Raw genomic sequence first — 25,786 nt, 5'->3', positions numbered from 1 at the left:
AACTGTTAACATGTAACGTTACTTACCTCAGAAAAGCAGAATAAATAAATATATATTGAACAATGAATGGGAAAAGGTGATGTGTATCATGTGACTTATTGAGAACTGCAGCTTTTAAATCCATAGTCGGATACAGAGCGACGAATGATTTCAGTGAAGTACCCAGTCGCTCGCGCGCCCTCCTCTGACGCGGCATAGAATTGGAGGATATGACGAACTCACGAGCCCCCACAATTCCCCGCGCAGATCCGCTTTCCCTTCCTTGAGAGTTAAGATGGCGGACCGGCGGCGACGGAGACGGCGCGCCTCTCAGGACAGCGAAGAGGAGGACGAGTCCGCCTCGGGTTCCGAGAGCGGGAGATCCTTCTCGGCTAGCCGGAAGACCCGCGGAAGAGAACCGGAGCCGGTGGAATCGCCAGCGGAGCGCGTCGCAGCCAAAAGCGACGATGAGTCGGAGTGTGTGAGTGTGTGACTATAAATCTGCTTTTATAATCAGGGGCGATCCGAGTCTGTGCGATGTGTTCTGTTCACACGGATTCAACTCGGAGTTCGTGTCGTTTAAGAACGGGTTAAGACGTAAAGCGAACGGAGACGGTTCATGTGATGCGATGTTTTTATATCTAGCTCTTGAGGAAAATGTTAGCAGGCGTTTATTCCTATCGGATATAACGTTGCAGTTCCTCATGGATCTGTGGTTCTCCTCGACAGTAAATATGAGGTTGACCTCATTTGACCTCAGATGTTTTGTTGACCATCTTCTAACGTGGTGATTCTTCATCCTGATCATTGAGGCCCCCTGTCCTGCAGTTTTTACATGTCTCCTTTTATTCTACACTCTTTATTTGGTTTATTTAGCTCAGTAGTATTTTATAGCACATAGAAGAGACTATTGTGTATGAAATGTGTGTTTTAGAAATAAAACTAGTGAAATGAATGTCTAGTGTCATTTGTAAGACCTCTAGGAAGAGAAGAGAGACATATTGATCACTAAACAATAGTACTTGTATGAAAGTGGGTTAATTTGTAAGTGTTGTGGCAGAAAACGGCGGTTTAGCTGAAGTATGATGTGCAAGATGTTTCAGGGTAGGTTTTGATAAGCAAGTGGATGATGTGGGTTAGATCAATAATTCATAGGCATCATTTTTTCTTAAGAGTCCTTGCTTGTCAGAATATCTGATTCTGTCATTCTGATCTCTTTTACTGTTTAGGTAAGTGAAGATGGCGTTGGTGAAGGTGAGTTTATTTTAAATTCTTTTTCTCACTGTTTTTTTTTGTGAGCTTGTCTAAAATGATGTCAATTGTATCAGCCTTTTTAAAAGAACCCCCACATATACTATAGTCTAATGATTAATGAAATGCAACAGTTTTAGTGTGCATGTGAATGTTTAAAAAAAAAAAGAGATCTTGTTTATCATAGTGCCTTAAGATTTGTCACTGGTTCAAGTGCACACACATCACTGTAATTTATATAAGAGGACAGAATGGACCTCATTACAGTTAAGGAGAAAACAACATATTTTAGTTTTAATTTTAAAGCTTTAGTTGGTAAATTACCACAGGAGAAATGTTCTAATACTTACAGTACCAGATCAGCAGATATACTCTTACTTAAGATGCCATTTTTTACACAGAGTTAGGTCGATCTGCATTCTCCAAGTATGCCCCATATGTATGGAATGAGCTTCAAGATATACTATGTATTAAAATCCGTACTATCTATCGCTGTATTTAAAAATCATTTTGAAGACTGTCATTTTAGAACATGTTTAACGATTGATTATTGTGTGTGTGTTCATGTGTTGTGATATGTATTTAATATTATTTTTTGTTAGAACTTTTTCTTATGCTGCCTGTCTTGACCAAGATTTCCTGGTAGAAGAGATATTGTATCTCAATGGGACATTCCTGGTTAAACAATTAAATAAATAAATGTGATTTCATTCACTTGCTAACAGGCTAAGTTGTTATGAATTACTAGTTTCATGTTGTTTGAACCCAAAATTGTGCACAGATTTGCTAAAATGGCTGATTTTTGATCTTCAGCAGTGTTATCTGACTATGACAGCGCTGATCTGGAGGAGAATGGATCGCACACGGAGGTAAGTCTCTATGGCAACTCCATTTTGTGGTCTTGTTGCGAAATCAATCAGTTCTTTACAAGACAATGGTGTGATGAATCTGTATACGTCCAGACTGGGCTGTCAGACTGCTTGCTGGTGTGTAGAGAGAACAAAATGTCTCGCTTTGTGGCCGATCTGTTTTGCTCCGTCATTGGGAAAGTGCTGTAGTTTCTTTGTGGAAAATCTAAATGTGAGCATTTGATTGTGATTTAACCATTTCAGTTTGAAATTGATAATTCTGATAAACAGTATTAGAAAAGATGCACACTGAGAGAGATGTTTGGTAAGAGAGTTTAATGGGGTTTTTGTTGAAATCGTGTCAGGAGTATTTTTGCTCATCTCTTGTGGCGTCATGAGTACTGCCAATGCCGAGCCCCATGCTGTTAGTGCATCTGTAGTCCTCATCTAATTTTAGTAGACATGGCATGACACACAATCCACACTTTTTTGCTGCTTTTACCCTATGCAAGTAGCGTTTTGATGATTGCAGGTCTCATTTTTAGGTAATTTAGACATATTAGCGAGTGCTATGGTTCATTGGTTGTTGTTTCACACCACTGAATAAGGCTGTAGTTCTCTGCTTATCTGCTTCAGTCTTGGCTGCTGATGTTCCACTTTGTTTGGTGTCCTAGCAACCCTTTCTATACCATCTTTACCATTCGGACTGACGTTAAGCAGACTTTAATTTACTGCAGACAAGCATAGTCTGCTCTGAGTTTCGAAATGCAATGTCTAAACAAGATTTTTAAACCTGGAATAGTTTTTGTTTTTAAGCTGATTGCACAGAAATTTGTGTTGCATGAGGACTAAGGCTACACATTGCTGGAAAAATAGACAATGTTGTTGTTGAGTGTTATAATTAGGAATGCTCCGATAAGGATTTTTGCAGCTGATACTGAGTACAATTTCCTTGTCATGGGGATTGGCTGAAAGAGTACAAATTCTGATCCTTCAAGCTTTATAATGCCTAAAGCAACATTTACTCTCCAAGTATAATACTTCAGTGGAGATCTCTCCTCATATAAGAGAATAAATTAAGGATGTTGCATATAATCCCTTAACACATCTCTTATTACCATTTAGTGTGGACATGTCATGGTCAGACGCAGGTTTACAAAAAATAAGATAAATGTGTTAAAAAATTGGTAAGAAATGACAAACAATGCAATTTAAAAACACTGCAAATGATGGAAGAATTCAACATGTCTCAATGAAGAAAAAGTGTGGTGCGTACGCTATATTTGATGGATAAAGTTAAAATGCACACTTATTAATACATTAATGCTTTACTAAAAGTAAATAGGCATATAAACTACTGTTTATTGCAATAACTAAGCATATATTACAAAGTTATTTTATTAAATAAGTAAAAAAATATTTATTTCATTAATATATCCAGCTAGTTTTATTGGTGAGCTTGCAATATTATCAAAAACGGTTCTTGTATTTAAAACTGCATAAATGCATGCAAGACCATTCAAATATTTTGCTCATCTCCAACTTTTGATAGCTGCTCAATAATCGCAGCTCCGCACAGTCTCACAGCAGCTCCATAAGAGAGCAGGGATTTAGTTTACTGCACTGTTCATTTAACCTAACAAATATAATGCTTGGAACATCACTGTGCCTCTCACAGCGTTCGTTGCTCATTCACTTTTGTTCAAATCACTTTTATTGTCACATCATCAGCCGCGCATGTGCGCTATGATGAGTGAAAAGCTTAGGTGCTGGCTCTAGCCATTGCAAAATACAGAGTGCAATTACAACGACAGTGCAACATACAACAAGAGCATACTCCCCAAAATACATGACAATGTAAAATTGACAGCAATATGTACAATGAATAGCTGTACACAAAGTTGTAGTCAGTATTGTTTTAAGTATGGGTTGGTTAAAGTGCAGTGCATGCTACATATTGATGGTGTGCAGTGAGCGGTGTGGAAGAGTTTGTGTGAGGTGTGTTAAGTGTTCATCAGCCTGATAGTCTGAGGGAAGAAACTTTTCTTCAGTCGGTTAGTGCGTGACAGGATGCTGCGGCACCGTCTGCCTGAGGGTAGCAGAGAGAAAAGTCTATGGCTTGGGTGGGTGCGTGGTTTGCCATGATTTGCAGGGTATTCAGGGAATTGCAGGGTATATCTCATTCGCAGGCATCACGTCGCCAATATGAATATGTGGGAAAATGGCAGAGATTCTGGGAGATGCCATACAGTTGGATGAGACGCTAGATCAAAACTGGACATACATTGGTTGCACGTGCAACAAAGAGACCATCACTTGCACCAATAGACTGTATAAACATTATATTTTAGCTGCTGTGACGTGAGCACAGAGATCATCACTCACACCTACACACATCATTTCCTCTTCACGTGTTGTAGCACTGCTGATGAGCACATGTGTGTCTTCCTCTGTGTGTAAACTCATAAACAAACACTTGCGATAGGTTCATGAGTTTGACCAGATTGGATTTATTGGCCGATCGATCAGACCATTCCTAATTATAACTAGCAATAACTATATTTGTTCTGATATAACATTTCCCTAAAAAAAGTGCTATTTTTATTAGATATGTTTTTAAATCAAAAATGTATTGAGTGATTAAAATAAATAGGTAAAATATACTTTCAGATCTAATTCAGATTAAAAACTTTAAAGTGCAAACATTAAATCTTTAAAACACTATAAAGGAGTTTAAAACATCACCAAGCATTCTAACTTTTATTGACAGTTATCATTTTCCTTTCTTGTTTTGACCCCCATAAGCATTTATTTTCAGCTCTGGGTTCACCTTTGGCCCCATCTGATTGGTCAAATTTAGAAAAACAAGCAATTCATATAATAAATGTAATTGACAGGTGTCTGCGGGGTCTTAAAGTATACAAAGTTGGTAAATGAATTTAGAGAAATTTAAGACCCGTAAATACAGTATTAAAGTCTTAAATGCTGAGATGCAAGGTATTAAATATTGTATCATTTTTTATTTATACAATGTGTAGTTGTGTGCTAGCATTGAATCTGCGAATAGTTGGATGCTATAAATGTAGTTTATGAAATTGATCAAATCCTGCTAGATTTGACATCACACTGCTTTGTTTACTGCAGTAACCAAGGCAACACCAATATTTTCTGCTCTTCTGAGGGCAAACCTGCTGGATTAGCATTTTTATTCAGTATATGAATGTTTTAGTTCAGGATTAGTTTCTTACAGTATATTTACTAAATACTGATTGTAAGTTAATGTTGCCAATGTTAATGGTTGAAACCTAAAGGGGCGATGAGTTTAAAAATGTATGAATAGTCTTAAAGTTCTTAATATATTAAATTTCACTCTCTGATTTCTGATTATTTACATGTTTGCAATAATGATCATTTTGTGATGTAATATACAGCCCTATTGTGCAGCAGGACCATTGTACAATTTATAATTGTCCTTTTCTACTGTTGCTTGTTAGACTAAGCATGTTCTGTGAGATTATCCAAAATGTTTGTGAATTTATTTATTTATTTATTTTTCTCTCTTCCCCTCAGCTTAAACCATGGCCTTTGATTTATTAAATACAAAGACTTGTGGTGACAGTGACACTGCTTTGTTTAGGGGAAAACCTTTTTTGTGTTGTTTTTTCTGGCTTATATTTGCTGATATGTAATTGTTCAGCTAAATTTCATGTTTATTTTATGGAATTCACTGTTATTTGTCAATCGTTTTAGGGAGGAGAGGAGGAGGAGGAGGCAGAGCGTTTCAGTGAAGAAGAGGCCTCACGTCCTGCTGCAGAATCCAAACCTGTTGCAGATGCTCCGACAGAAGAGCTTGTTGAAGGAGAGGAGAGAGATGAAAGTGTGAAGGAAGTTAAAGCAGATGAGAAGGGGAACCTTGCCGGCGAGCGACAGAGTGGAGACGGACAGGTAAGGAAGTACAGAACATTCAGTCTTTTGCTATGCTAAATTCCTGGCAGGATTCAGTTTCTGTTTTTTGCGGAAGTTGTAAGGGTGTGCAATATTTATGCGATAATATTGACGTTATGGAATCTGACACCACACCATCACAACTATTGACTGTGTGAAAGTCTATTAGAATTGAGTTGATTTGCTCTTCAAAATTAACTTTAAACAGAGTGATTCCTGTTTTGATGTTTGTACAATATTATACAATACAGTTAAATCCGTTTCACAGAGCAATGTAAAATTTGCAGTTCTGCTAACATGAAGTGGATAGTTACATTTATTATTCTTTAATAGAGCTGTGAACCTACACTGGTCTCATGGTTCGGTTACAATTAACATGCCATCGATTCGGTTTAATTCGATATCACGGTGCATTGTCAATGCTTTTCTATACAGTTTTATATTTTCTTCACAGTACAGCAACTCTTGTATTAAAATGTGTCAATATTTATATATTATTTTTAATACAATTTTGTCCTTTAATACAAACAGTCAGATATATAAACTGTGCCTATAAACAACACGAGCATTTATAGCAAATAAACACATAAATATCCCGCTCGCTTTCTGAGTTCTTGGTCACGCGCTCAACTCAAAGGGCTGCGATTGGCTCTACGGGCTGGCGTTGTTCACATAGAAGTAAAGCCTGGTTTAAACACAGATAAACGGCAGCGGCGATCCATGATAGATGTTAGGGAGAAAACTCTGCAGACATGCGCTCGTGTCTGTATCCAGAAGTATCGCTGTAACAGCTGAGAGGAGAGGAAAAGTGATGCCAACAGGTCAAATGGGCCACAGTGAGAGAGACAGAGATGGAGTACTTTCTCTCAATCGCAGTGAAATAGGGGTTTCTGCTGTAATTGTCAGAGAAAGACTGTCCAGCAAACACACAGTTTCTGTGTTTTTAAGTAGCTGGAGCATTGTAAATACTCGCGCTCCCCTCCCTCGTCACAGTAAGCTACGGCGACATAGCACATATGACGTTAATGTCACTGCTTATTAACCGGTTATGATTATTACTGAACCGATACCAAATTGTCCGTGTCTGCATCACACTGCACAGAAGAAACAATTAATTTTGACACCCATATTCTTTAATAATTTTTGTGTTACTTTCTGAAATACTTTCTCATACTTTGTGTGTGTCTGTTTTTATTTTATTTAATTTTTTTTAAGTCACACTGTAAAGCCCAATTTATACTTTCGCCGACTCCGCATCGCAGACCTCCGCTGACTGTCTTGGCACCTCGAGTAACAGACAAGGCTTTTATACTTGACTTGTTCACCGTAGTGATATTCTTTAAAATGACAGGGGATGGTTAAAAAAAAAACAACAACTGTAAAATCAGACAAATTAACAGATGTGGGAAGTTTCTGGAACTACGTCATTTCATTAATATCAGTCAAGATTTTTTTAACTATTTTTTTAAAATAAATAATTTATCATAATGATTATAAAGATTTTTAAAACAAATTAAATTTTTTTTAATCTAACTTTATTACATATCTTGCTTTTGTTCATATCTCAGACAGTTCTGCCTATTAAAGTTCAATATCAGTGACAACAGAACATGGGTTGCTCTACAAATATATGTTTTTTTATTATGGCAGGAATAAAAGCCATAATTTTATTATTTTTTTAAGAATTTGCCCGCTCTACAATACACACATTACTGTCTGACTAGTTTGTGTCCTCTGTGTCAAAGCAATAATGGTCCAACATTCCAGACCATTATTATCAATAAAGCTAAGAAAAACACGGCATCAGTATATTTTAAACCGATAGCTCTAAAAATTCCTTTCCCGTTATCAAACAAATAATTGACTTCATTTTAGTTTTGTAACTAATAAATCATTTTAAGTTCAAAATTGTAAAATGTACATCAGTGTATGACCTATGAATGGTTTATTTTTTTATTTTTAACAAACTTATCACTCAAGTTTGTTTCCTGTAATCTGCTTTAATGCGTATGGCCACCCCACCCCTAACCCCAACCCCCAGTGACATAATTTTGTAGAATATGTGCAAGGAAGGAGGAGCTGAAGCTGAGCTCTGCCTAAGTGGCTCTGCAGTGAGTACCACTAGAGTTTTTCTAAACTTTTTAACAAAAACATAACTTTTTTTTTTCCACGGCTGTTGCAATTTCTAGCCAAGAATTATTACTCATCATTATCCCTGTTATCATGCATGCATGGATGGATCATATAGATGTCGTACCTGTTTTAGACTAGATCTTTTCAAAGTTTTTCATATTTACTCAATCGAAACGCAGTGCCTCACAAACTGTTCGCTTGAATCTCTAGTTTCATGCACTCTGCCAGACAAAATCATGTCGGTGCACCCAAAGCGAACTTCCACAAACTATGCGATGACGCCACATTCGCCGCATGCACTCAAGCGAACTAGCGAACACAAAGTATAAATCAGTTTTAAGATCTCTGCTGTCATAATGTCAGACTGAAAAACAAAGACATGCCAAACACTGAAGAAAACTCACCCAGAGTTTGATGTCATCCATAATAATAATATTATTGTATATAAGAATATATTAGATAACGAATTTTAGCCTAGGATTTCAGGAACCTTTTAGGATTTCCCAAATTTGTTTTAGATGTCCAAATTGCAGTGTATGTCTCATATTTGGGCTCTTTTAAATGCACTATCAGGGTATCCGCAGAGTCTTAAAGTCTTAAAATCTCTCAAAATCTTAATGTCTTTACTTAAAATATACATTTTAGGCGTTATAGAGGCTTAAATTTTCTGAAATATTGTTGTAGGTCTTAAGTCTTTTTTAACAGCTTCTTAATGATCTGGCCATTAACACTCATATAATCACCAACAAGCTCAATCTCAATTAAACTTAACTTTTTATTTAAAAATTACACTAAACTACTTTCCTTACAGCAACATGTTTAAACATTCTCCATTTATTTACTAATAAGAATACTGACCTGACCCATATTTTTATCGTTATTATTGTATTATTAAGTTATAATAATAATTTTTTTGATAGGGCAAGCGAACATCTTTTCCAATTGGGATATTCAAATAAAACTTTTTAGCATTTAGCCCTGTGTAAGTCTAAAATTTCATTCATATTGGTCTTAAAATGCCTTAAAGTCTTAAGTTTAACTTGGTGAAACCTACAGAAACCCTAACTATACTTGAATCCAAACTGAATTTTAAAAAACCTAGTTATCTTCTGTAGCCTATATAGACTTTAAACTAGACCATTACCTCAGTGACACTTCTGCTTGACACCCAAGTGCTGCTGCTGCTCCCAGTGTAAATGCACTAATCTGACAACATGAATACTGGGAAGAATACACTGCTCATGATGTGAAACTGGCCTAAATGTCATTTATTTATCCATGACAGACCAAAGCGGTTAAAATATCAGCACAAAAACTGTGTGCAGTTGCTTATTGGCAAAATCCCGGTTTTCACACTCTCACCCCTTAGGATGGAATCACATTTAAACCCTTAGCAAGTATTTTAACAGGAACATTTTGGCAAATAATTAAAACAGTCCTCTGACAGATTTAAAGTGTTTGGCTGTGATGCCACAGTCTGCACCGAGACTGTTAAATCACTCTGTCAGTAGTGCTATTGATTGCAAATAATTTTCAGGGCAGAACTCAAGTTAAGACTCAAATGTTTACAGGAAAGCACAGAGGATCCTGAAAATAAAGGCAGTAAAGGCCAGAAGCTGGATGATGATGAGGACAGAAAAAATCCAGCATACATCCCTCGAAAAGGCCTTTTCTTTGAGCATGACGTGAGAGGCCAGGCAACTGAGGAGGAGAGGTGAGGAGGGTTTCTTTCAGACATACATTCATATAATTAATAAATATACAGAATTTGAAGATAAGTTTCAAGTATTGAATCAGTTCTGTGCTGCACAATTCTCACTTTGGTGCCTCCACTCTGTTTGTCCATCTGTCTTCAGGCCTAAAGGCAGAAACAGGAAGTTGTGGAAGGACGAAGGTCGATGGGAACATGACAAGTTCCGTGAAGAGGAGCAGGCACCGAAATCTCGTGATGAGCTGATTGCTTTTTACGGCTATGACATCCGCAATGGCACAGGGCCCAGTGACGGACGATCATATCGCTCCCGAAAACCCAGGTGAGCTCATGGTCATTTCATGTGTATAAGTGATACTGGTGATATGTCAATTTTAATTGTTGTGCTTTTAATGTTTGTTTGTCATTTCTCACCTCCTGATTAAACAGACTCTATGTGAAAGGGGTCCAATCAGTTTCTAAATGGTCAGTTGAAATGCTACTAAAAATTATCAGAAGAGATGGTAAAGGATTGTTGTCAATTCAAAGAAGAGACCAAACCAGGGAATTTTCGGGAATCTTCAAAGCAGAATCCTTTAATAAGAACTTGCTGTTGATGTGGCATTCATGGAAAGATCTCTACTAATTCGGGTCATGGAACCAAAAACTGTTGTGAATTCAAAGAGACAATACCAAGGGAGACTTTCTGGCATCATCAAAGCAAAATCCTTTAATAAGAACTCTGCGTCGCTTTGGCGTTCATCGAAAGATCTCTACTAGTGCAGCCAAGCACTCAGTTTTACATACATTTTTACAGACATATGTAGAGACAGCCAAAACGAAGCATGCAAATGCAGTCCTGGGGTCAGCATGATGTGGTCAAAAGAAGTATTGGGGTCAGAACCCCTCCTGCCACTTGACCAGTTATGTTATGATCTCTAAATATGTTTGGTGACTAAAATATTATTTTAATATATCTATTTAATAAATCTGTTTTGTGTAAATGCACCAAACATACATACCTTGCCTAGATCTTGCCTAGAAATGAATAAATTTTTTTTCAAAATGTGTGTCCTCAGTTATGCTGAGCACTGTATTTGCATTAGCCTATAAGCAACTGACTAGCTGTCTTATAATATCTCATTGTTTCATTCTAGACATGCCGGTTCACCCAGTCGAGAGCCCAGGCGCTATCGTGAAGGTGATAAATCTGTGCGTTCATCTTGGCAGGGCCCTCCACCTGGCCACCGCAACGCCCCTCAGTCTGTTACCGTTCAGTCAGGTCAACCCCTTGCTCCTCTTTCAGCACCTAAACCATCCGGCCGGCCCTCTACTCAGCCTCCCCAGCGCAGCTTCCAGGGCAGTCGAGCCCCATCAGCTCCTCATCGGACAGAAGGCAGAGGACCCTCTAAACCCAGTTTAGATGGAGCGCCACTTCGGGGCCCACGGTCTCAGCCTGTGGAGGGTGAGAGAGGCCCGAGGCTAAGGGGCCGTAGCTCTCATGCGGTGCATGCTGACCGTAGCCCATCTTTAGTGGTGGAGGACATCTGCAGTGAGGAGGAAGAGGAGGAGGGTGAGATTCCTACAGCCACAACTACATACACAGCTCACCACTACAAGACTGAAAAAGAACGGGTTCCTTCACCACGCAAACAAGATTCGGGCATGGTGATGGAGGGGGGCAGCGCAGCAGGTCAGGTGCGAGAGTTATCGCCACCTCAAGAAAGGCAAGTGGAGAAGAAATCATACTCGCGTGCGCGGAGGGCAACACGGACACGGCCGTCTGATCTGAGTAAGCAGGCATCTTTAGATGACTCCTCGTCCGCCGTCCAACAAGCCCCAGTGGCCGCGAAGAGTGAGTCTTGGCAGGAGCAGAGCGAGGCAGGAACACAAAGTGGATTAACGGGACTCGACCAGGATCTGGCTCGCCTCAGTCTGACAGGACAGAACTGGGCCCAGAATCCACCCTCTTACCTGCAGGCGGAGATGAGAGGTAATCATTGCTTTCTGATCAAAAGTGACAGTATATACCAAGTGTCAAACTCTGTACAAATATCTTTAATGCTAATTGAACACACACAATCAAATTAATTGAGTCCTTTAGGGTTGTTTGAAACCTACAGGTAATTGTGTGGAAACTAAAATCTGCAGCCCTTTAAGAGCTGAATTTGACAACACTTTTATAGACTTGCATAGTCCAGGTTCAGGAAAACCTAAAGTCATGTGATTTTGGCATTGCATTTTCCAGGCCTAGAAAAGTATTGAAAATACGAATAACCCACAATTTTGTAGAAGTCATGGAAATGTGTTTAACACGTATGTCTACTTGAGTATATTTAAAATGATAATATTAGGTAAATTTTAAATATGGAAACTAGTGCTGTCAAAATTAGTGCGTTAACGCATGCGATTAATTTGTAATAATTAACTTGTTTAATAGGGCTGTGCATTTTATTGAAAATCTGATTTCGATTTTAGCTTCTAACGATTATGAAAAACCATTAATCGAGATAAACGATTTTTAACTTAGCAGCGCGAAAGACCGCGTGTTTGTGTTTGTATGCAGTGCGCACACAGAAGCATGCGGTCAGCATTCAGTCTCATTCGCACACTGAGAGGAGCAGAGCGCAGTCAGCGCACACATCTAAAGTCATCTTAATGTGAGCGCTTTAATGGTCAAATAGATGACCCGGTGTTTAGTGATTATTCATATTAACCCTCATTTGTGTAATAAACATTTGAGTTGAAAATTAAAAGACGTGAAAGAGAAACCATTAAAGTGAAAGCGCGCAATGTTCCTGCTGCCGCCTGTTTTTATCATCATTAATCAAACAACAAAACGAGAAAATCCCTCAGTGCTCTTGACTGAAGGACTTTTGTAGCTAAAGTGTTTTTCTTACAGTGAAGATGCTTAAAGCACAGTTTGTTTCATATTTTTATTCTATTGTATTGATTTCTCTTTCCTTTGCAGGGTGGAAAATGGTATATATGCTGTTAAAGTCAGAATTATTAGCCCTCCTGAATGTTAGCAACCCTTTTCCTCCCCAATTTCTGTTTCATGGAAAGAAGATTTTTTTCAACTTATTTCTAAACATAATAGTTTTAATAACTCATTTATTATATCTGATTTCTTTCGTCTTTGCTATGATGGCAGTAAATAATATTAGACTATTTTCAAAATACTAGCATTCAGATTCAAAGTGCGATTTAAAGACTTAATTAGGGTAATAAGGCAAGTCATTGTATAACAGTAGATTCTTCTGCAGACAATCAAAAATATTTATTGCTTAAGGGGGCTAATAATATTGACCATAAAATGGGTTTTAAAATAATTAAATTCTTTTATTCAAGCCGAAATAAAAAAAATTAAGTCTTTCTCCAGAAGAAAAAATATTACAGGAAATACTGTTAAAATTACTTGCTCTGTTATACATGATTTGGGAAATATTTATTTTAAAAAAATTCTCAGGAGCGCTAATAATTTTGACTTCAACTGATAATCGTTTTGAATAATCGTGATTACTATTTTGACCAAAATAACCGTGATTGTGATTTTTCCTAAAATCGAGCAGCCCTAGCGTTTAAAAAATTTTACGGAATTAATGCAGTTGCAGTTTTTTTTCTTGTTGTGGCCGACGTGTGTTCAACATGTAAAGAAATATGGATAAGACCAAGGAAGCATTTTTTGAAGGCAAGTTTCAGTAAAAAATAATTAATGTCGCATTACCAGGCTCTCCAGAGTTTCATCTAATTTCGGATGTTTCATTTTTAACTTACAACTTTTGTTTTATGGAATTGATACCGCATGGCGAACGGAAAGAAAAGCCTCTGCATTTCGTGACTTGGTAGTCCTTTAGGGTAATCAAAAATCGCTGTTTACATGGTAGACTCTTATTAAGAGTAATATCTTAGTCATATTAAAATAGGAGTATTGGTGTCCATGTAAAGGTACTCATAAAGTACCAGATGATGTTGCGAGCTGTCAAAGACAGCCCATTCCTCTGCCTTTCAGCATGCGCCCTCCAATGTTTCATAAGTTTGACGTGTTTCCCGCTTTAACGCAACTTTGTAAAGTGTCTGCTTCGCGTTGATGTGTCAGAATCCTTATGAAATACAGACATACTTAAGAACGTTTAATTTAAGCAAATTTGATGAATGCAATCATGCGTGTTGAATCTGAAGGGAGTCGCTCCAGCTGCGCTGTCCTGCGCGCGTTGTGTGTGTGTGTGTCTGTGTGTGCGCGCTTTGGTATGACGCAACGCGTACCTATGGGTGCCTTTGATGTAACGCTTGATGCTTCTTACGTCCTTGTCGCAGCACCAGTGGCAACAAAATTAGGCACCGAAATGTATATGCTGATTCAGTGATCCTGCTTGTGATCCTGCCTGTTCTCACTCTGTTCGCATGATTCAAAACAAAGGGGCCACATTGTCCCCCGATAATGTCAACAGACTGGACTGTCTCAGCAACTGGCTGAATGTAAAGGAGGACTAAGCAAAATTGTTTTTGCCTAATAATAAATGTTCTCAACCATCAATAATACAACTTTACAATGAGTGTATTTGTTTGTATTCAGTACTTTATTATTATTATTATTATTATTATTATTATTATTATTTTCCATATTTGCAATGTCTGTTTTTTGGCTTTTTTTTTTTTTTTGCAGTCCACTTAGAACCCAACATTTAGATCAATGTTTTCTTTATTGACTTTGTTTGTTTTGAAATTTAAATGGCATTTACATGCCTGTGTTTTTATTTCTGTAATATGCCTGTCAAGCAGGTTCTTGATGGTTTGTTGTAGGTATGTTGTTTACATGAAAAAATCTGTGTTACAAGTTAAACAAATTCTAACAAACAATTATATTTAGAATTTAAATAGTTTTTGTCTTGTGTTTACCTTAAGTTTACATTTTGAATAGCCAAAATGACAAGTCTCAGTATTTTAAATGTGATTAATCATGGTTAATCACGATTCATTGCAAAAAAAGTGTGATCAATTAGTTAATTTTTATAAATCGGTTGACGGCACTAATAGCGCTTTATTTGTTTTTTTCATGAGATGTTTTCGGCATGGGGTAAAAACGCAACTCGCTGTTTTAGCTGCACCTCTCTTACACTCTCATTCATTGTAATTTGAGCTACATTTTCAGTGTTGTGTCCAGAATCAGCGTTTAATAACTAAAGAGGTAAGATTCTGTTGATGTGAAAAACTAATTTATAAAAATAGTCTAAGCCTTTGTTGTGAACACACATGCCAACATTTCTAAAATATTCACACACCATAATATAGCAGCTAGCTTTTCATGTGGTGAATGCATTTATGTTGGACTACTTCAGGACGGTCTCCTTATTTTAAAATTTTTATCCTTTGAAGCAGAAAATATAAATGATCTATATATGTAACCTATTGAAATAGCTGGCTTTTCGTTCAAGTATAACATGCAATTTATAAGAGAAATTATTTGTTACTAGCTATGTTTCCATCCAAAAATGCGAATTAACTTTGTGCAAAGCTGGATTGTCGCACAAGACATGCAAATAAAGCAGCGTTTCCATACAACATGTCAAAACGAACAAAATCGTCACTTCCTGATAAAATGGCGCCAAATATCAACAGTAAAAACAGAATTTGCTGCAGTAGAAGCTGCGTCAATTTGTTCTTCAGCTAATAAATTACTTGTGTCTCAGAAGGCAATCCTGACACACAGTGAACGCACAGTGGCGTTTGACGCGGAGCACAGACGCTCTTGATTCTTGAGGTCATTAATAATATAATAACACTAATACTGAAATAGGCTTTTTAGAATGACTAAAACAACATTTTAGATGTTTTACAGTGTGCTCAGCCTGCCGATTTGTCCATTTACACACATTTTCTTCATCACATGATCTCTTGTAACACAATCACATGACTTTTTGTAATCCGCATACTGAAATTTGTGCGCTAAGTGTTTCCATCGTAGTTTATTTGCATCTGTTATTTTATAAAGTAATTTTCTGTCTATTATTATTATTATTCAAATTTTTTTTATATAAATGCTAGAGGGTAGGCATGGGCTGGTATAAGATTCTGACAGTATGAAAACCTTGGATAAAAATGTCTTGGTTTCACGGTATTGTAATTACTGCTCTAAATTATTTTTAAATGTTTTGGTAAAAAATCTTTTCCCCTTTGAACATAATATATTTTTTTTTGAGAAACATTTATAATATTTTGGAATAGGGCTGGGCAATAATTCGATATCGATAATTATCACGATATAAAATTTTTCCATAAAACGATAATGACAGTTCGATAATTGCTCGATAATATTTTCGCACTATGCGTAACATTGCGCAAGCATTTTGCAGCCTGCCCTTCCAGATGCCGCACACCGTACAAGTTTACAGCCATACAGTGTTAGTTGCACTTAAATGAGTAAGAAAGAAATAAGGTAAAAAAGGTCAGAATCACAGACACTGTTGACAAGAAACGTCACTAGATTTCATGAGCTACTTATTTTTTCGCTATCCGACACAAAACAGAGCAACGTGCACCGCAAACTGAGCAGACGAATCGTGTCATCAAAATCGTGTCATGTTTTGAAATCTGTAATACTACTATTGTCGACGGTAAAAGAACCAGCCTTTAGGCTATATATTTAAAGGACATAATCACAGAGGAGATATCAGATGCTCAAGACATAATCTTTTAAAAAAAATGACATATTAAAAATGCAGCAAATATATGACAGACGTTTACAACAGCAGTGGATCATTAATTAAATCCTTTTTTTTTCCATGGAGCGTAATCCACACGCAGTTGTTTAAGGCGGACACGAGCTAAATAAATATAAACATATTTCCTTGAAAATGTATCTTGTTGTAACGAATTTCGTTTTGTATAATGTGTAACTTAATTTTGATGTATATTTTGTTGGTCAGTTATCTACAGCATAAACAAGAGGAACGAATAACATCTGAGGTGAAGCGCTTTAACACAAGCCCGCTATATGCTTTAGCGCTAAAACAGTCCATCAAATGCTTGATTTGTAAATTGAGAGTCTGCTATTCGTGCTAGTCTGTCAGACAAATTTGGTTAAAACATGCGCGGATATATCGGAGATATGCGCATAACAAGGGGTTCTGCATCCCGCAATATGGGATGTCAAGAGGGTGACAGCATAGGTAAACTGAACACACTTGATGAAGTAATGCGTGGATGCGTCTCACAGCGCAAAGCATAACTAAACCTTTACATATCCATGCTTAATCAGTCATAGATAAGGTCTATCGATAAAAGCGTTATCAACAATCAATAGATAAATACATTAAATTAAATTTCACCCTAAATTCACCATACTCACCATTAAAAGGAGAGTTTATCCAAAAGTGAAAATTATGTGACCTTTAACTCGCGTTGTTCCAAACCGGATTTTTTTTTTTTCTGATGTTGAACAATAATATTCAATAACTTGTAGGTAATGTCTTTGGTTGTTGAAAACTTGAACCGTAAATGCTGAATAAAGATTGTTCTTTTGTTTATTATTTTATTATTTATATTGTCAGACAGCTAAAACATTTCACTAAATGTGTTAAATCAGCTGCACAAAGCCATTGGCATGCTGAAAATCTTATATATTTGATAGATATAAAGATTTTACATTTATCGAGATAAATATCGATATTGACTGATATGAAAAAAATTATCCTGATGATTTTTTTGCCATATCGCCCAGCTCTATTTTGGAACAATAAACATGTCGGGCGAAATAATTTAAATGAATATCAGATTTCGTTACAATTTAAAATGACATCTTATGATGGGTAATTAATGCGTAATTAACTTTAGTTGTTACATTTTAACGATGGTAATAGTATAAAATGTTTCTTCAGCATCAAAATTGCACATTTAAATATTTTAGAAGAATCGTGTGACACTGTAGAGTTAAGTAATGATGCTTTTCCTTAAAACTGTTTATGTTGGCAAAAGAGATGAAGTAAAATGTAATATAAAGATCTTGATTTTAAAAATGATTTTAAATGTTGCATCTTTCTCTGTAACAGGCATCCGCGGCTCCATGCACATGGCAGGAGGACCTCCACAATATGGAAACATGGAGGATATGGTGAGTCAGCTGGTCTAGAACTAACCGCCTACAAAAAACCCTTCAAAATCTAAACAAAATAAAATAATAAAAAACATGGAGACTAATTTCATTCTTGTTATCAGGGTGTTGGCGGTGGCCGGGCTAAGCGGTATTCATCGCAGCGCCAGAGGCCTGTTCCTGAACCTGCACCCATGCATATAGGAGTCATGGAGGGCCATTATTATGAACCCAGTGAGTGGTGCTGCTTCTGGTCCACAGAGGGCGCTTTTAAGTTAAATGGGTCATGAGCGTGTCCTAAATTTACCTACTGAAAATATAAACTTGTAGTTATGCTAGTTCTTCAGTTGAATTTAATTAAATTCACTTCAAATTTAATTAATTAATGCAACAATAACTCTTCTTCTTTTTATAATGCAGTGACTTTCCAGGGACCAATCTACACACATGGGGAGAGCCCAGCAGCTCTGCCCCCTCAAGGCATGCTTGTCCAGCCTGAGATGCACCTGCCACACCCAACGCACCCAGGTGAGACACGACTGTGCAGCTTAAATGAAGTCAGTTTGAAAGGAAAATATACCATTTTGCGGTTTCCATCTTATTAGGAATTATTCATCTATGTTTTTGTTTTTCACAACTCCACTCAATAGATGGATGATTTTTTGAGTTACTTTTGACCTTTTATCAGCTTTAACTCTGTTAATTTGCCTCCTATTCTCTTTTAAACTATTGCCTTAATTAATAAGATTAATTAATCTTATTATGATTAATGAATGATTATTTTATTTATTTTTTCCCCCTCACAGTTTACTGTTTTGTATAGTAAATATGCTCACATATTACAAAGGAGAGATTATCCACTATCCATGTTTATTTATTGAACATCAACGTTAAACAACTGAAATTAAACACACATTGCTTAAAGCCAGCGATCACTTTTTATTATAAAAAAAGGTGAAAATAATTAACTTGTACTTTTGTAAACAAAATAAATTAATTGTCACTTTCTCATATTAAAAGTAGAGAATAAGCAGTACTTCTAAATAAAATAACTCTTGTATATCCTATTTACAATATTTTAAACAGTGCGTTTCTCGCATCCTCTGTAAACAAATATTTTATGTAAATGGTAATTTATGTAATGTAATGGAAATTATGCCATCTGACGGCATCTCTGGCGTTGCTTTCAATCATTGTCAATGTAGTGCAAAGTAAGGCTCAAGAATGGGTCCATTGTCCTACTTGACCAGAGATCTGATGTGGCTACAAAGTGGCCGCAGAAATATAAATGAAGGCTTAACAGAGTGGGGTCACATGACTCCACACACAGTAGGGAAAGTAATTGAAAAAAATTGAACTGGAAAAGTTTGATTAAAAGATTATAGGTTCTGTATGTCATTTTCGATTAATCACCCAGCCCTATGTTCAGTTAATTAAAACAATTCTCCATTGTGATGCTTTGTTTAAACTTAACTTTGACCATGTCTAAATGCCGATGTATAGTTACAGCTATATGATTGTTCGCAAGCCATTGAACAGTTGTACCTGAGCAATTGTCCATTAGGAGTACATAAATACTGAGGGAATGGATCTGTTGCTAGCTTAGTCTGCTATTGTTACTTGAATTATTCCAATTATTTAACTGTCATTTATGTACAATTGCTCATTTGTGTTTATTTTAAAGCCACAAAAGGATTATGTAATTTAATTATGTAATTTTAAATGATAATATTTTGTTTTTTATACCAAACTGTTAAACATGTACTTGTGGAATGCCCTATTTTTTGTTATAAGACTTGTTTTTTATTCGGAGAGACTTCAAATATGCGATTCCTTCTTAAATTGTACAATTTATCATCAAAAGTAAACCTTAAATTGTTTTAAATCTTTATCTTGTATATTATTTTTATTTATGTAGTTTACCTTGTGTATTTTGGTATTGCTGTTGATGACTTGTTAATGGTTAGAATATTTTTATAATTATAGAAATGTGGTAAACTTGATCTGTTTTTTTTTTTTTTTTTTTTGCCTTGACATAGCCAGAGAAGCTGAAATGGCAGTAAACTCAAAATTCTCTCTCTCTATAGGCTTGCACCCCCACCAGTCAGGAGGTCCTTTGCCCAATCCAGCTATTTATGCTGCACCACCCGTTTCTCTGTCACCTGGGCAACCACCTCCACAGCAGCTGCTTCCTCCACCCTTCTACCCCCCACCAGGAGTCATGACATTTGGGAACACCAACTACCCGTACCCTGCTGGAGGTACTCTACCGCCAATGTACCCCAACCCCCAGGTGAGCCTGTTTAACTTGTAAATAACCTCTTATTTACACCTTTGCCTCTTAGGACTTTATTTTAGCTAGTCAACATGCTTGACGACATGCGACATTCTTTTTTTTTCTCTTCAGGCGCAGTCACAGGTTTATGGTGGTGTGACGTACTACGACACGATACAGCAGCAGGCTCAGCCTAAACGTTCCCCTCCCCGACGTTCCTCTAATCCTGTTACAGTCAGACCTCCTCCTCCTGAGGTAACAACACCATACACAGTACATCATTTTCCACATTTAGATAGGAAAGATCAGTCATGCACTTTTAAAGCTTTTCTGATTTAGATGTGCGAAATATTGGTATAATATTGGTTGCTTATTAATAAGTACTTTTACTGAAATGCTTCAGATGCCACCACTGTAGTCTGGAAGTTATTTTTGGGAAGGTACACATCACAATATCCTAAGTTTCCATCAATAGAAGTCAAGGTCAAGTTGAGTTGTCTTGTCATGTTCAAGAGATGGTCTTTCTCGTCTATATGAGGAGTTTAGATGCAAAACCTCTAAATGTCGTTTGATATTTGCTTCTAAAATTAGCATTTTTCTCTGACTCCTGTATGTAGGCTCAGTAGTTTTACTTCTATAGTGACGAGTAAAATCTTTTCATTGCTTTAAAAGCACAATAACTGAACATTTAACATGGAAAGCTGAGAACAATGCTCTTTCTTGGAGAATTTCAGACAGAATTTTAGAGGTTTTTGCATCTAAACTCTTCATATTATACTGTATTTTTGCTTCCACACAAAAAGGGGCATTTACAGCATGGTTTAATAAATGATCCATTATGCGTTTTGAGCTAGATCTTCAAATTTCAGCAGTAATAGTTACAAGTGCTTAAAAGTGATTCAAAAAATCAAATGGTGGAGGATTAAGTGTATCCCTGAATCTGGTATAATGTTAGACAAGGCCTTGTTATTACAAAAACCTTAAAAAAATACTGGGAAATTATAATAAAAGATCCTTTTTGAACATGATAACAAAAGCCGAAGGTCAAGAAAAAGTTTATTTTTTTATTTTTTATTATCTTTCATTGTGCAGAAGTCTTACAATGTTCAATACTGTGTCTGCACAATCAAGCGTCAGTACAGTGTCTGTACAGTTATCTCAAACAGTAACACTGCACAAAGGGAAGTTATTGTTATGTCGTGAGTCTGTCTAACATAAAATTGAGTTTTCTTTTCATTTACTTTTTGCATAAAGAGCAGTTCACATTGCTCTCTACTGCAGTGCTGTGCTCTAACAGACACATCAAAATACTACATATTTAGAAGGTGCAATGAACTAAAGTATAAACAAAGTAGTTTGGTGCAAAACTTGTCCACTCATTTATAATAATGCATACAAATCATCTTGGTTGTGTTGACTGTCATAATCGAACACAACCTGCATTAAGAATGGTGAATTAATGGAGAAGGATTGACCGGTGCAGCAGAGTAAATTATCTGTTAGCATTATCTGGAAACTTATTTGTTTCCGAGCATTTGGAAAAAACTGCTTTAATTGTTGCCCCAAAGAAATCAAAACCAATTAAATGATTTTGTTAGCTCACATTGCTAGTTTTGTGGTGAACAGTTCATCTGTGCTTGTCATTAAGAAAAAAAGGTTTGCCCTTCTAATCTTTAATTGAAATCTGAAAATGCACTTCTCGTTTTTATTTTATTTATTAATTTTTTTCAGTTTTATTTTTCAGATTATGTGTATCTTAGGAATTTGGTGTGGCAAACATATTTAACAATGCAGCTCCAGCTGTCAGAAATGTTGAGGAGGAGTCTAATAGGTTGTAATAGCTCTTCCCACACCCTTCTCCTGATCTTTCAGAATGAAATGCCTACTTTACTACTTATATTCAGCTGCAGTAGAAAAAAACAAGCCACGCCCACTATTTTGTCATTTAATATTCAGTTTCCCTAGAAACTGTGTCATAATACAAAAGAATATAAAAATGGTCGCAACTTCCTGTTCATGTGGAATGTATGAGATTTTTTTTTTAAGCTTCTCAACATCACCGAATACTACATTTGGAATATTGGATTTGGATGTGATCAATCTGGTCAATACCCTATCCAGCAAAACATGTAGAATTTAATTTGATATCTGTTCTGAGTATTGCATCAGTGCATCACTACTGTGGCTGTATGAATTCATTCTGCCATTTCAATGTTCACATTTTGAAAGCGATTTAGTCATGTATAGTTTCAGCTATCTTGCATATGGTTGAAAGTCAACAAGCTGAAAACCAGTTTACACCTGTATTTATACGCATTCACTTGTGGCTGGATTTAGGGCTGCACAATATATCGTTTCATAGTTTCATGTTGAGTTGACTTCGCAGTTTAATTTTTTTTACACTTGCATGTAAAAAAAAACATAATGCAGGCACTGTTTCACTTTTATATTTGCTTTGTTGCATTTATCTATGCTTGTAGTTCATTTATTACATATTCTTCATGATTCACTCTCCTACAGAATCATCCCAGTCAATCCAAATTAATACATTCGGTAATACTTTAGGGACCAATTCTTACTATTGACTAGTTGCTTATTAGCATACATGTCATTGAGATATTGGTTTCTTAATATTGCTTATAAAGCGCATGTTCTGTATGGTCTCATTCCACATGCCTAATCCTACCCAATACCTAAAGCTACCTTAATAACTATTAATGAGGAGCAAAGTGGGAGTTCATTGAAGCAAAAGTCAAAATGGTTTCCTTAGAGCAAGAACTGAATCTGAAAATAGTGTGATCAAAAAATGTATTAAAAAAGGGATAACAAAGTATATTGCAGTATACAGTGCATCCAGTAAGTATTCATAGTGTTTCCCTTTTTTTCACATTTTTTTGTTACTGCCTTATTCCAAAATTGATTAAATTCATTTATTTCCTCAATTCGACACACAATACCGCATAATGACAATTTGAAAAAATGTTGCAGATTTATTCAAAATAAAAAGCTGAAAAATCCCATGTACATCAGTATGCACAGCCTTTGCCGTGAAGGTCTAAATTGAGCTCAGATACATTCTGTTTCCACTGATCATTCTTGAGATGTTTCAGCAGCTTAATTGGAGTTCACCTGTGGTAAATTCAGTTGATTGGACAGGATTTGTAAAGGCATACACCTGCCTATATAAGGTCCCAGGGTTGATAGTGCATGTCAAAGCACAAACCAAGCATAATTACGAAAGAATTCTGTAGACCTCAGAGAAAAGATTGTCTTGAGGCACTAGGCTGGGGAAGGTTGCAGAAACATTTCTTCTCCTTTTGAAATTTTCAATGAGCACAGTGATCTCAGTCATCTGTAAGTGGAAGATGTTTGGAACCACCAGGACTCTTCCTAGAGCTGGCCGGCCATCTAAGCTAAGTGATCGAGGAGAAGGGCCTTAGTCAAGGAGGTGATTAGCAACCTGATGCTCTCTCAGTCTGAGCTCCAGCATTTTTCTATGGAGAGAGGAGAACCTTAAAGAAGGACAACCATCTGTGCAGCAATCCACCAATCAGGCCTGTATGGTATAGTGGCCTGACAGAAGCCACTCCTCACCTGGAATTTGCCAAAAGGCATCTGAAACAAAATTCTCTGGTCTAAAGAGACTAAAATTGAACTCTTTGGAGTGAATGCCAAGCGTTAAATTTGGAGAAAACCCTGCACCACTCATCACCAGGCTAACACCATCCCTACAGTGAAGCATGGTGGTGGCAGCATCATGCTGTGGGGATGTTTTTAGCAGAGGGAACTGGAAGACTAGCCAGGTTAGAGGAAAAGAGGAATGCAGCAATGCACAGAGACATCCTGTGATTACAGATTTTTAGCTTTCAAGATATCTTTCTTTGTCTTCAACAGAACAGAAAGAATTAAGTTTAAAACCACTTGAGGGTTAATAAATGTAAATTTTTAGGCAAACTATCCCTTTAATACTAGGTGTAGAACAAATTATATATATATATATATATATATATATATATATTTTTTTTTTACATATGTGTCCAATTACATTTATATTTGCAGATATGATTATATTAACGGCTGTTTTGTGGTTTGACCTCTTTCCACCATCAGGACCAGAGCAGAAAGGCCGCGGAGGAGATCCGCTCGTAGCTGACAGGAGACTGGGAGGCCACGTGTCAGGACCAGCACCTCTTTTGTACAAATCCATTCAGAATTTAGTTTGAACTTTTAGTTTTATTATTATTATTATTATTTTTGATGTTTTTGGCTCGTCTAGGTTCAACGTCTTCATCCAAATATTCTGATTGCAGATTGATCCTATCTGTTGTATTTCCATTAATAACCAGTAAAGTGTTTTACCATTAACAGCTGCTCGGCAAGAAGTTTAATCTGCAGTCCTAAACGGCAAGAATCTTTCATTCTTTCATTTTTCATTAACCTTCTCATCTCTCTATGAACATACTAATTTATACTGTAAGAGACCGCTGGACCTTTGAATCAAGAGTTTAATTTTAAATGACCCGTTGCAGCACTACGACAAACTTGAGCATGTGATAAGATGGACCCGAGTTTTTAATTGTGAACAAACAGTCTTTGGAGGAAAAGACAGCCGTTGTACATGTTAATACCTTCACAAATGCACAAATTGAAGACTTTTTGGGTCATATTCTAGCACGTTAAGATTGCTGTATTTTTCTGACTGCTTAACCTGCCGTGATGGTGCTTGTCCCTCTTTTAGCTGGGGCTGAACCCTCAAAACCTCCTCTTTCTCCGTCTGTCCCTTGTATCTTTTGACATTGTACTGTGTTAAATTCAATACTGTAATACTATCGAAGCGTTAACCTTGCCAGATACTGACCTACTTGACAGTGTAACTCGCTTGATTAGCTTTTTTTGTTGCTAAGTGTACATATTAAAGTATATTGAAGCCAGTGGTTTAATGAAAAATACTAAAACTAGTCATTTCTGAAATGCTGTCAATATGAACAAAGTCTGCAGGGAAACCTGCCGTTTAAATTTTCAATTTAAATTTTAATTTCTGAAAATGATTTGCAATTATTTGTTATTAATTTTATACAAATATATAAATAGTTATGATTGCGTTTGTTTTCTTTCAGGCACACTGTACAGGCATGCATGGTTTTATAGATATATTTCTTTGTGAAAGCAACTGTAGATGGCAACTTTGGCTGTGAGCTGTTATTCTTTGCCCCATTGTGGGAGTGCTATGATTGCATCTTTTGTAATCGTTCCCTTTATAATCGTTTCAGAGGAAAAGAGAAATCTAACAGTATAACTGAGATGTTGTCGTCCCCAACGTTGTTTAGACATGGATCATAAAGACTATTAGAAGATGTTGTATTACTTTCTATGCCTTAAAAGAGTTCATTGGTTTGACATATCTGTTTTTGTTTGATTAGACCTGACTACACTGTGAGGGCTTGTATGTTTCATAGATGTTTGAAAAATATTAAAAGTGTTTCATTTTTGTTTTGTGGAGCAATGTCAGGAGATGAAATTAAACAACAACTGAATATAACACTTCCCTTGTCTTGGCTCTTTGCTATTTACATGGC

The 25,786-nt window shown here is 36.6% G+C and overlaps 1 protein-coding gene and 1 long non-coding RNA gene across 3 annotated transcripts in view; one reads left to right on the top strand and one right to left on the bottom strand.

The window, feature by feature from the left end:
- The window catches only part of LOC141381189 (uncharacterized), a 54,141-nt gene that overhangs the window by 6,115 nt on the left and 22,240 nt on the right, over positions 1-25,786 (bottom strand). The window contains exon 3 of one of the 2 annotated variants that reach the window (XR_012400956.1): positions 21,952-23,704. The exons of the other annotated variant lie outside the window; for it this stretch is intronic. This is a non-coding gene — a long non-coding RNA (uncharacterized lncRNA). Of the gene's footprint in view, positions 1-21,951; positions 23,705-25,786 lie in introns of those variants that run through there. 2 annotated transcript variants of the gene reach the window in all.
- casc3 (casc3 exon junction complex subunit) lies at positions 261-25,749 on the top strand. The gene is made up of 13 exons (NM_205716.1): positions 261-460; positions 1,209-1,233; positions 2,044-2,099; positions 5,829-6,023; positions 9,728-9,870; positions 10,013-10,189; positions 11,004-11,839; positions 17,895-17,956; positions 18,061-18,169; positions 18,356-18,463; positions 20,023-20,228; positions 20,343-20,465; positions 24,321-25,749. Exons 1-13 carry the CDS (start codon positions 275-277, stop codon positions 24,357-24,359), a joined length of 2,265 nt encoding a protein of 754 aa, NP_991279.1. The 5' UTR covers positions 261-274; the 3' UTR covers positions 24,360-25,749.

The sequence above is a fragment of the Danio rerio genome, chromosome 3 (assembly GCF_049306965.1).
Source record: "Danio rerio strain Tuebingen ecotype United States chromosome 3, GRCz12tu, whole genome shotgun sequence".
Classification (NCBI taxonomy): domain Eukaryota; kingdom Metazoa; phylum Chordata; class Actinopteri; order Cypriniformes; family Danionidae; genus Danio; species Danio rerio.
This window is presented reverse-complemented; position numbering and strand designations above follow the sequence as displayed.

Excerpts from the sequence above, each read along its gene's own strand:
- casc3 (NM_205716.1), top strand. The coding sequence starts at position 275 with ATGGCGGACCGGCGGCGACGGAGACGGCGCGCCTCTCAGGACAGCGAA. Across the intron at positions 1,234-2,043 it reads TGAAGATGGCGTTGGTGAAG|CAGTGTTATCTGACTATGAC; the intron begins GTGAGTTTATTT and ends TTTGATCTTCAG. Across the intron at positions 10,190-11,003 it reads TATCGCTCCCGAAAACCCAG|ACATGCCGGTTCACCCAGTC; the intron begins GTGAGCTCATGG and ends GTTTCATTCTAG.